Source organism: Phyllopteryx taeniolatus, chromosome 13, assembly GCF_024500385.1.
Source record: "Phyllopteryx taeniolatus isolate TA_2022b chromosome 13, UOR_Ptae_1.2, whole genome shotgun sequence".
NCBI classification, from domain to species: Eukaryota; Metazoa; Chordata; class Actinopteri; order Syngnathiformes; family Syngnathidae; genus Phyllopteryx; species Phyllopteryx taeniolatus.
This window is the reverse complement of record NC_084514.1, coordinates 16,567,934-16,579,759: the sequence shown is the minus strand read 5'-3', so window position 1 is coordinate 16,579,759 and position 11,826 is coordinate 16,567,934. Positions and strand designations below refer to the sequence as shown.

Sequence of the window (11,826 nt, the reverse complement as noted above, 5' to 3'; positions counted from 1 at the left end):
TGACAAAACGTGACATCAAGGTCATTTCATAATATCAAACCAGTTTATTTTTGAGGACCACTGCTGCGCACCTTTTGAGGCACCAGTAGAAAAATAGATTCAGTGAAACTAAATGCAACAATCAGTCTACAAACATTGATTTCTAAGATGCCGTACAAGTACAATGTACCTGTGAGAGTCCAACATAACATTTCGGATGATTAAAATTCAAAAAGGTGCTAACATGTACGCAAAGGGGAGCTACAACTATCTGATGCAGGCTGGTTAGCTGGTAGAAAAGAGCTTGCATAGACAAGATCTCCATAAAATCCCAGCTGCAGGCAGGGAAGGCACTGACCTCAACAGCAAAGAGCAAAACAACCACATTCAATGGAACGTCCTGGAAAATTCAACAACTACGCAGCATGAACATGAGGAATCTGAAGCATTTTTTCCTGTCGATGCAAATTAAGATGGGACAATTTATTCTGCATTGGCAATCTTCAGATTCTCTCGTAAAGAAAATAGGAAGAAAAAAAAACATTTACAAAACACCACAATCCACACCACCTACGATAGTGAGCAAATTGTCCCAAATGCAGAACGTGTACGAAGAAAATAATTCTGAGACAATCTTTAGAGTGCATTTGCAGTGAGATTTCATGACAGGACACGCATAAACAACGACCACAAAAATGTAATACAAACAAAGAAAAAAAATAAGTGGAGCTTGATTGGTTATGCAAATGTGTTTTCCCCACTAGAGTCATATGAGCCAGCAACCTTCCTTCACATTGATACACGATTCCTTTTGTTCCTAATTGTTCCTTCTTCCCTCAAACAATGACACTCACGCTGGCATGTGAGCTTCAGTCGTGGACTTGCGTGGTTTTTGGAGCTACATGCTGCCACGGCGCTTTGCCCACAACAGTATATTGAACAGTATGAACGCCAGAGGGGGGAGGGGGTCAAGACGGCGGCTGGATGGATGTCCTTCCATACTGAACACAACAGTCAATTAGTTCAGTGATTCCCAACCCACGAATGCACTTTATCCAATTGCACCAAAAATGATTTATTGCAAAATATGTATCTTTGTTCATCTATCTATGCTGGCAACATATAGTGACAGACAGAACAATTAAACGCTTTTCCATTAGATGGCAGAAGGTACAATTAACCTGTGTATCCGCCGGCTGCCATTCATACAACAAAATAACCGTGTTCAACTAAACAGCCCCAGATTTCACATGCAGTAAGTCAATTTGTCATTGCTGTGAAAGTTTTCTAATGTAAAATACAGCATGTGCCTTGGCTTAATGAAGGTTAGGAAACACCATTAGGTGAATTAGCCAGTGGTTTGCGATAGAATGACATCATAGAGAACAGAGTTTAAAGGTAGCTGAAATGTAATATTTTGCGTACTGCTTAAGGCTTTATTTGATTACTTGATGCTATTAGCTTAGGAGAAGGGTGTGCGAGAACACGAACCACTGTGCTCCTTCTGATATGTACAAACAGACCAGGCTGAAAATGTGAGAGTACAGTACTGAGATTGTCACTACACTGTGTGCAAGTGTGCGTGCGTAAAGCTGCAGGCAGACGCGCGTGCTCAGCAGCATCAACCGATCACCCCAACCTAATTTGATAGTGCACGGCACCCACTGCTACAGGTCAGCAATAAACATATACTATTTAGGTTTCTTTCTATCTGACAGCTGAGGCTGGGGGATCGAATCTGGGCTCCGGCCTTCCTGTGCAGCTTTGCTTGTTTTCCCCATGCTTGCGTGGGGTTTCTGCAGGTATTCCGGCTTGCGTTCCAATTCTAAAACCATGCTTCTTGGGTTAATTGAAGACTAAATTGGTGTGATCGTGAGTGTGAATGGTGGTCTATGAGTGTGATTGGCTGGCTAACAGTCCAGGGTGTACCTCGCCTCTTACCCAAAGTCAGATGGGTAAGACCCTAGTGAGGATAAGTGTTATAGGAAAATGGAAAGCGCAGAAAGGTTTGAATCTTTCTATACCGTCACTTAAAAAAAAAAAAAAACTAAAATAGTATAATTCTAAGAAAGACAACATGAACTGTCTTTACAAGCAATGAACCTGCTCAAACCGCCAAACTACTGGGAAAGCGTGTCGCTGTGATAGTTTGGACATGGCAGTTATCGGAGACTGAGAAAGATAAGCTCCCATGAGCTACTTCGCGTCAGATCCAATTTCAGCTTTGTGTCTGAGCCAGAACCAGCACAGTGGAAACTAGTCGCATGGGATGCTACAGAAAAACAACGGAAGAAGACAAGGGGACATTTACATATGATTTTTATCACAATGCTCTCCTCCAACTGTGCGGCCTTTTGTAAATGGAAAATCTTATTCTGCCATCTGACAGTCATCCACATGAATGGAGTGTTTGTTTGACTACCACTTGACAACTGAGCTACATTAAGTGTTGTGACCCGCACGATTGGCAAGGTACTGACTCAAGCAAATAAATCAGCATGCGGACCCATCCAAACTGGTGACCTTGAGGTGAGGCACATTTGCCCTTTGGCTCTGACTGTGACGGATGGAGTCAAGTGGCAGAGGTAGGACAAAAAGGACAGCCTCTAAGTAGCAATCACCTCTCCCCACGCTTCCGTTGAACACGCACACACGCACGCACGCCCGCACGCACACGAAGACACACACACACACACACATTTAGTGCTTGACCATTCAATACAATGGGCTGTCAGTCATTCCCTTTTCTTAACTCAATTGCTGGGGTTAAAGTGCAGATTTTTTGTATGGGTAGTCAGGCTTACTGGGTGACCTGCGATCTCTGGCAATGTCCTCACTGACACTGTTCCTGTGAGGTTGCTGAAGGGCCCCCGGGCCAGAGGACTCTCCAGCAACAACCATCTCCTCTGGGGCATCTCTAGGTCCAGCCATTCTGTCCTCATAGCAGTCCATGTTTCCGCTGGGAGAGCGCAGGTGGCCTAGGCCGTGAGTCAGGTCCGTCTCGTTTGAGCGGGCCCTCTGCGCATGTCCCACCCTGGGCTGTGGCCCCGAGGGACTAACTGCGTCATGCCTCTGAGAGGTCATACCGAGGACATCCAACCGTAGCGGGTCTGGACCAGTCCGTCCCTGTACGTGGCCCTGGGACTGAGAGTCAGTGATGTAGGTGGTTGTAAAGGTTCCGGAGGGGGTGCAGTTGTGGCTGTAGAGGTCTGGTCCCGCAAATGTGGAAAGAGGGTGCGCGGAGGCCGGAGATGAAGGTCGACGGGAGAAGTCGTACAGGTCGGGGAACTCTGCTTGGACCTCCAGCTTGGGTTCGGGAGCATGTCTCTTGCAGGAGTGTCCGTGTCCAGGGCCGTGGCTGTGGCGGATGGAAGGGCAGGCCCCCTGGGGCAGATGATGGCCTGGTGGACCCATGGGGCTGAGAGGGCTTTCACGCTCAAGTTCCCTCAGCGACATGACCGAGATGCCCAGCGCGATGTCGGGCATAAACTCCCTCATAACAGGCTCCATGCCCATCTGAAAAAGAAGACACATTTGTGGTAATACTTTATAAAAGTGCTTTTCATGATCCAAATTTGAACAAGTGAAGACATTAAAACAGGGGTTCCCAACATGGCCTGCCGACCAACACAAGACAATGCGCCTTGGCAAATAAAGATGATTCTGCTTTCTGAAATTAGTACAGTCCTATTTCATTGTGCAGTGTCACCCGCTTTTTTTTTTTAAAAATAAATAAATGAACACACTTTAGATTTATATGATAAAGCCTTTGAAAAATAAAATGTTTATAGCTTTACCCCGCCGCTAAGTTTTTGTTTTTTTTACACTTATAACTAAGCGTACTGTATTGTAAGCATAGAACGTTTTGAAAAGATGTATTTTTGTGTCTGTGTACATGTATGTACCTTTAAAAGGTGGGGCCTGATGGTGGCTTATGAAGTAGTGGGCAGTGATGTGCCCTTGCGCCACATACGCAGGGTAGTGTATGAAATGCTGCCTCCACGAGTTAAATGTTATTGCCTTTAAGGGTGTTTGTTTTTTTTGTCGTCGACACACTCCGGGTTCTGCTTCTGCAAGTAGCTGATCGCAACGCATACTTGCAGGCTATATGAGGAGTGGGACCTCACCTCTGAAGGCCTCTGTAGTCACAAAGGCATAGCAGTATGGAGCGGGATGAAGGCTGGCTTACTTGCATGTGACAGGGCTAATTTCAGCAAGACAATAGGGTGTGAAAAGTATGCTATTGTATAATTATTGATCCTAGGGGTATTTTGACAAAAGCATGTCACCTGGGAACTGTTCTAATTTGTGAAAAAAAGAGGTATGTGGACTTGAGTATTTATTTGTACAATTATCATACAAGGAAATCCTCACCTCGTCTGCCCCGCTTCGCAGCTGCGAGATTTAGTTCTTTTTCTGGCGGTTGAGGTCCCGATGGCCGTAGGAAAAATAGTTGGCACCACAGCTGGTTTCAACCTGTGCCTAACTACACCTGCGTAGCCAATGGTTTCTGCCAAGTCTTTCTCAAAACACGCTGGTTCGAAGTGATCAGCAACAGAGTTTGGAATGCTTGCTAGGCACCCATAGCTGACGACGTTTCTTTTCCTGTCGATTGACTTTCCCTATCCACGTCACATTTTTTTTCCACTTGGAAAGCCAAAGAAACTCTTGCCACGGCCTAAACCATTTGTGCAACAAAGTGCCACACAATAAACCATCGTGAAATCGCTAAATCATACGACAACAAATATACAAGGACGGGAACAACAGCACACAACGCTGAATGAACAGGCTGTTTGGCTCATGTTACGTCACAGCGCCGGATAGAGCCGAAGACCGGAAGGCGCTAGATGCAAAAAGCAGAAGGCTCATTCGCAATCATATTTATCGATTTAACTGCTGTATATCTGCTATATAATCACTTTGCAATGGCAGATGCGGTTTGTAAAGGGGCTTTAGAGTTATCAAGAACATTTTTAATATCTTTGTCCTCTGAGCTTTAAAAAACCCTTCAATGTGGCTATATTACAACAATTCTGCAAAGATGAGGTGTGCCAGAATTCCTCCACAGCGCTGTAAGAGACTCATTGCAAGTTATCGCAAATGCTTGATTGCAGTTATTAGGTTTCGGGGGCAACACCTTTTCCACACAGGGCTAGGTAGGTTTGGATTTTTTTTCTCCCTTAACAATAAAAATCATTTAAAAACTGCATTTTGTGTTTGTGTTGTTTTTTTTTTTACTAATATCTAAATTTGTTTAATGATGGGAAACATTTAAGTGTGACAAACATGCAAAAACACAAAGAAATCAAGAAGGGGTCAAACACTCTCACACCATTGTATATAATTAACAGTAAAAATTCATTTATACTTTTGTATTCAAGTACATTATTATCATTCAATTGCCTTTAGTCTAGGAGTTGAATCAGTGCTTCTAACACAGTATCTGTACTTCCAACTTGAGTACAGAGTGAGTACTTTTGCCGCCACAAAAAATGCCTAATATCTTTCCTTTGACACCAACTGGTCCACGTGCTTAAAAAGGTTGGGACGCCTTGCATTAATGCAAAGCTCAAAGATCCAAAGACAGAACAGACACACTCACCGCTTGCTGTTCAGAAAGCAAGGTTCGGCCCATAGCTTGTGGTTCAGTGCAGTCTGGGGGCAGGGGTCTGGGCACAGAGGAGAAGTCCGAGCCGCCATTCTTGGCCGCCGTATGGCGCTGGCTCAGGGTGCGGTTGCAGGGGTAGGAGAAGGAACGGGTTGGGGTTGGCATGGGAACACGGGGACGCCAGGCGCCTTTGAGCTGAGCATGGCTGGGCATAGCAGGGGGGTGGTACGGGGGAGGCGGGGGAGGTAGCGGCAGGTGGAAGCCCGCTACGCCTTCCAGCTCTGTGAACATGCTATCCATGGCTGGGCTGCTGTTTACACGACATCGACCCACCTGGCGCAGAGCCAGAATCGGACTCTCGTCTCCGAACCGTTCGTCAGGAAAGAACTTGGACGGGTTCTGAAAAGACAAAATTAAATAGAATTTGCTGTGCCGCCTCAATTTTTTATCTGCTTTAACTTTTGCTATCCCTTTCGTCCCATTGCTTTCCCCCTAACCTGTAGCAGTTCGGTGGCTCCGTCAGCCAGACCAAACTCCCGAAGCACTCGCAACTGAAGCTCGTAGCTGACTGTGGCGCCCTCTCCGCAGTTGAGGGCGTACGCTCGCTGCACTTGCTCTGTGTGTCTCAGTTCCTGTAGCCTCCGGATCATCTCCTTCACCACCGAGAGCTGCGGCACTGCAAGACACACATTGGAAACAACATGCAAACAAACGAAATGTAATCAGCCTTGAAAACTGTGTATTTGTGCTGAGACAACTGAATACAATGTTTCCCCGCTATGTCGCGGCTCATAAATCGCGCCTTTTTTTTTAAGAGATTGTTCTTGTTGTTTTTTTATAGGTTTTTACAGTATACTTGTTTACTGTACTGGAATTTATCTCCTGCAATAAATGGGGCCTTCACTGTAGTCCAAAAGGGAATGAGGAATAGAGAAAGTTCAGTTTCTCCGACAAAGATCTTACCTGGGATTTCATTGGCTACAACTGATGGAGCAGTGACTGAGTTAACGGTCATCTGCTGATGGTTAACCATGTGACAGCACTGCGGCACGGCGTTGTTGACCATGTAGAGGGTGTCTGGGACGTTGGACATGCGCACGAGTCGTAGACGCACTAGATCAGTCTGCTCCACCATCATTTCATCCAGCACTGACTGAGGAGACAGAAGCGAAATAGAAACTTGGTTTCAAAGCATTCGCTAATGTTTCACACTTGAATAACAAGCTCATAATGAGTCGATCTGGGCTGTTAGCATGTTCGGAAAATAGACACGGCGACAGCTCGTTAGGGGAATATGAAAATTGTCATAGAATCCAATTTTTGAACGAGCATAGCATTATTGATGCTTTTGAGCTAACAGGTCTGCTGGGTCTGCCATCATTTGAAAGCCAAATCAATCAATGTCTTACCTTTGTCTCTTCTACATAAGGAGAGAAGAGGCGAGGACGCACATAGATGCCAGCGTTCTTCTGCCTCAACCAAGCATTGGCTTTCCCACCCTCGGCCATTGGCAGCATGTCGGACGGAGGGGTGCTTATCAAACCTCTTTTGAGCTGTGGATGAGAACAGGGTGTAAGACCACCGTGACGCATGCATGCAGAACGGGTCAGAAAAAACAGCGAAGGAGCGCTAACCGCGTCAGAGAGGATGTCGCTGTGTGGAGGCAAAATGTGCTCGGTTCGAATGAAGGGCAGGAGGGGGGACAGGATGTCCTTCAGCTCTTCCACATCCAGGTCTCTTCTCTTTACTCCTCGCTTGTTGACGCTGTGGGCTGTGCCGCTCAACAGATTTGGCTCTGCCCAAATGTGACCATGTACAACCACATTTTAAATGAAAGCATATAGATATACAGAACTAATTATACTACATCAAAGTTGCTATGACGACGACAGGTTTACAATTGTGTTAACTGTAATTTAGTTTAGCTTTTAAAGATGACATGACAAATGAGCTTCACTCTAGAACAAGCCCAGCTGACTTTGGGCGAGAGGCAGGGAACACTGGACTGTTTGCCAACCAATCGCAGAGCACATTTAGATGAAAAAACATTCACACTCACAATCACAGACACCTTGCAAACTTAATTTAACTCAGAATTTGGTCAGGGTATTAATAATTTTAGGATTAATTGCTTGTCTGTCCACATTAAGTTTTGATGAGCATCCAAACATACAGGTACAGGTATGTGTCAAAAAAATTTGAATATCGAGGGAAAGTCCATTTATTTCAATAATTTGTTTCAAAAAGTTCTTCTGTTATATTAGTTCACCACATATTAAGTGAAATATTTCAAGCCTTTATTTGTTTGAATTTTGATGATTATGGCAACTTCTGCAACCCATTGAGATGAGCAGCACTTTAAATTTAACATGGAAAATCCCATTTTACAAAGTCCGATGCCTACTTCGCTGTCAAATCTCAGTAGAGATTGTCATTTGTCATTTGTTTATTGCTGGAAATAGGCCGAAACCTCCCGTCAAAATTTTATCAATTTCAGATTAACCCCCCCCCCCGAAATCTATTCTATGGGCCAGTCCCTACTTGACTAATCAAGTATTAAAAATGGCTTGCAATGCAATGTTAATGGCTCAACAAATATACCGTTTTTCTGGTTTCCTGAAAAGTGATAGTTTTGGAGATACGAGGATTCCGCCGGATGCCAGCATTATCAAGGATCACCGTAACTAAAAGGAAATCAGAAATTTTCTGAATCCAAAGTAACAAAATGGCAACAGTACAGTGATTTCATTGGTTCAGTGGAGCTCTGCTCTTCTTTTAGGGTCAAATACGGCTGTGTTTGATATGCTTTTAAATATATTTTGGAGGCTTTAGTAAGTGTGAAAAGTGTTCAGAATCATTGGAGACTGTGCTCAGAGGATAATTATAGAGTGTATTATCTTACCCCTGTCTGCCATCCTCTTAATAAGCTGCTGCTCGCCCCACTTAACAACATACTTGAGAATGTCCTGCTCACTGGCCTGCAAATGAGACGAAGATCCAGAGATAGGGGAAAGGCGGAGGAGGACGGGTACAGGGAGACAACATAATTATCAGGACAAGGAGGTCAGATATTGTCAGGGGAAAAAAACAAGCTACTAAATGAGGATAAGGTGAAAGTTTGGACAGTGTTGCAGCAAGGTGCAAACCTGGTTGGCTTGATTCTGTAGTTGGATTACAACATATCACCTCAACTGTCTGGCTAGAGGCTCACTGATGACAGCCCAGAAGTTATTTTACTTTGGGAATGCAGAACTAAACTCTGAAGGAGTTAGCAAGTAGGACACCACGTACGGTTATGTCCACAATATTTGGAAAATGACAGTGATTACAGTGGGGTAGAAAAGTACTTAGTCAGCCACCAATTGTAAACGTTCTCCCACTTAAAAAGATGACAGAGGCCTTTAATTTTCATCATAGGTATACCTCACCGATGAGAGACAAAATGAGGGGGGGGGGGGGGAGACAAACAAAAAAACAAAAACCCAGAAAATCACATTGTCTGATTTTTAACCCAACGCTTGTGGTGGCGAACAAAAGTGTGTCTTAACTTTGTTAACATTATCTCAATTACTGCCAGCCTTCCCAGTTAACATGGATATTTGACTTCTAAAGCCGTCAATGGCAGTGAATGTGTTAATGACCAGTCAAAACTTGGAATAAGATTATATTGTGCAAAGGAGGCTTTCATGATGTGTAGCGTCTGACGTGCTCCGAGCCTCAGCCTACACCGGTTCAGTGAAGTCAACTCTCAGTTAATTGGGTGAGTGAAACTATAAAATAGGTCTATGACAACATTGAGACAGCGAACAAGGTAAACGGTTGGTTGCACTTTTGCACTGATGGTTTTTAGCGTTTTAGTCTTCAAAACAACTTAAGAACCGATGACAGAAAAAAAAAAAAGCTTAACATTAACTAAAACTTTACAACTTTACATCACAATGAATTTGGACAAAATTCACATAAACGTCTCACAGTATCACAAACACTAACCTTGTGCCTCATCGGTGGGTAAGGGAAGGAATCAACGTTTTATACCATTTGGTTCCATCCATTTAAAAATCACTGGTGCCAAGTGAAGTTACTTTTCGTGCCAAAATGCTGACATCCGGTGCGTACACTTCAAAATAAAAGGCTACAAGCTTAAAACAGGAACTTAAAACTTGCACATAAACCATTTGATGTGATAAAACAGTCCCAAATAACGATTTTAACAATGCTATATTTAACTTTTAGCTGAAACAATTAATAAATAAGTCAATTGGGTTAGTTCCACACCCGGAACCCCGGGTCAAATGTCCATTTTAGTCTCTGCTGTGGGCTAATAAGAAAATGGATTTTCATAATTTGGACACCCTTTATTTAAACCAAATCGGAAACGAGAATCGTTTGGAACCGGAATCAAAAAAAGGAACCGGAATCGGGACTGGAATAGTTCAAATTCAAACGATGACCAATGCTAATTGCGGAGGAAGATAGACTTTAACTGACTCTGCGCGGCTCGCTTCACTCGTTCTTCTCCCTCCCTGCTGAGCAAATCAGACAAGCTGCGGCTAATGATGCATGGCTAACTGCTACTGTATGTTAATCCACAACTTGGGCAGCAATGCCAGCGCATTTTCCGTACTTTCGGACCCACGCAGATGTACACGAACTGTGTCACCTTGTTCGCCCGACACTTAATGGCTCCATAAGACACGTACGTGAAGGTAGTGAAAGTGAAAGTAAACTGTCAGTTGTATAGGCGGACTACTTTCAGTCAGCAATGGCAACACGGGCAAACCAAAACAAGTAGTCCCATGACAAGCAGTTGAAGGAGGTTTGATGGAAAAATGTATCTTCAATTTAGGCTTATGTTTTATTAAATTAACTGAAAAAAATATATTAAGTTTGGAAGCACTGTGAGCTCATGTGGCTCTATGTAGAATTGAGGAACAGTTGAAAGGGTGTGTCACGGTCCTTCCATTTGAAAGACGACAGGTTTGTCTATTTGAAGACAGTGATTTTCAGTTTCGATACAAAATCGTAACAGCCTTACATGCCAGTAATCAGATACCCCGCTGGCATAATAGCCTGGCCAGTGGAAGAGATGCAAGCCACTGATATCAAAGACAAGAAAGCTCTTTATAATGCACCAGGCATACCACCCCAAGTCCAGCATCCTGAGGCTATGGCTATTTAAAGGCTGGGGTGGGGGGGGGGGGGAAGCAAATAACGCTGAAAACTACTACACACACAAAAATAAATAAACAAAAAGTTGACGTAAGCCACCACGTTTCCAAATGAACATTTCCTGCAGCCACTTGTTGTAGAAAAACGATGCTGTGACGGCAGCGAGTGAGGGAGAAAAATTACACGAAGAGTCAAGATGCTGTGTGTGCAAGCATGTGGCGCATTCACCCACTTTCAGTTGTAACCAATGATATGAACAACAGGTAGTTACAACACACCCCTATGACATGGTTACCTCTTTAAAGTTAAATGTATACACTTCTATACCCTTTTTCAAATCCATTGTGGTGGTGTATAAAGTCAAATTCATAAAAAGTTTGTCATTGTTCAAGTACTTCTAGAACCATAAATGCATCAGTTGCAGTTTGAGACAGCTGTAAAAGAAGACAAACAGTTGGAGGAACCGGCGTGGCTGTTAGCTCACCTGTAGGTAGTCTGACTGGATTGCGCTGAGAAGGTGCTCCTTGCCGAGCTCATAGAGAACATCTGAGGTGACAACCTGACAGAACTCCTCGCAGAGGAAGTGCATGGCCTGCCTGTGTACCCACTTGGACCCATAGGGTTGCGAGCTCCACTTGAGGATGGGCACGAGCGAGTCGAGAGACAAGCTTTCTATAATAATGTCCTCACAGCCTGTGGGGTGACAATGTGAGAAGGAAGTCAGTGAGACAGAATTTGACTATCATTTCGAGGACTGGAGTCAAGATTTTCAAGTAAAACATTTGAATACTAAAAGCTAGGGCTGGACGATTATGGTCAAAATAATAATTGTGATTATTTTGACGAATATTGTAATCACGATTATTAGTCACAATTATTCGTGTTTTCAACAAACAATATTTTACTTTTTTTTAGTGCAAAATGAATCTTTAAATACCGGTAAGAATAAATGATAGACAGCAATAAAAAAAATTAATTTACCCTAAAAAATTCAACTTTACCAACGGAACTGAACTGAGTAAATATGCCATTAGAAAGTGCAATCACGAATTGCAATTTAATGGAAG

At 43.6% G+C, this 11,826-nt stretch overlaps 1 protein-coding gene across 2 annotated transcripts in view; it reads right to left on the bottom strand.

The window, feature by feature from the left end:
• Positions 1-21: 21 nt before the first annotated feature.
• Positions 22-11,826, bottom strand: part of btbd7 (BTB (POZ) domain containing 7) — a 39,830-nt gene continuing 28,025 nt past the window's right edge. The window contains exons 4-11 of one of the 2 annotated variants that reach the window (XM_061794254.1): positions 11,244-11,452; positions 8,493-8,568; positions 7,225-7,385; positions 7,000-7,143; positions 6,554-6,743; positions 6,088-6,266; positions 5,585-5,989; positions 22-3,495 (exon numbers count right to left, since the gene is read on the bottom strand). In XM_061794254.1, coding sequence (XP_061650238.1) covers positions 2,746-3,495; positions 5,585-5,989; positions 6,088-6,266; positions 6,554-6,743; positions 7,000-7,143; positions 7,225-7,385; positions 8,493-8,568; positions 11,244-11,452 — 2,114 coding nt within the window. In that variant the 3' untranslated portion in view covers positions 22-2,745. Of the gene's footprint in view, positions 3,496-5,584; positions 5,990-6,087; positions 6,267-6,553; positions 6,744-6,999; positions 7,144-7,224; positions 7,386-8,492; positions 8,569-11,243; positions 11,453-11,826 lie in introns of those variants that run through there. The other variant, XM_061794255.1, reaches the window with a different exon arrangement.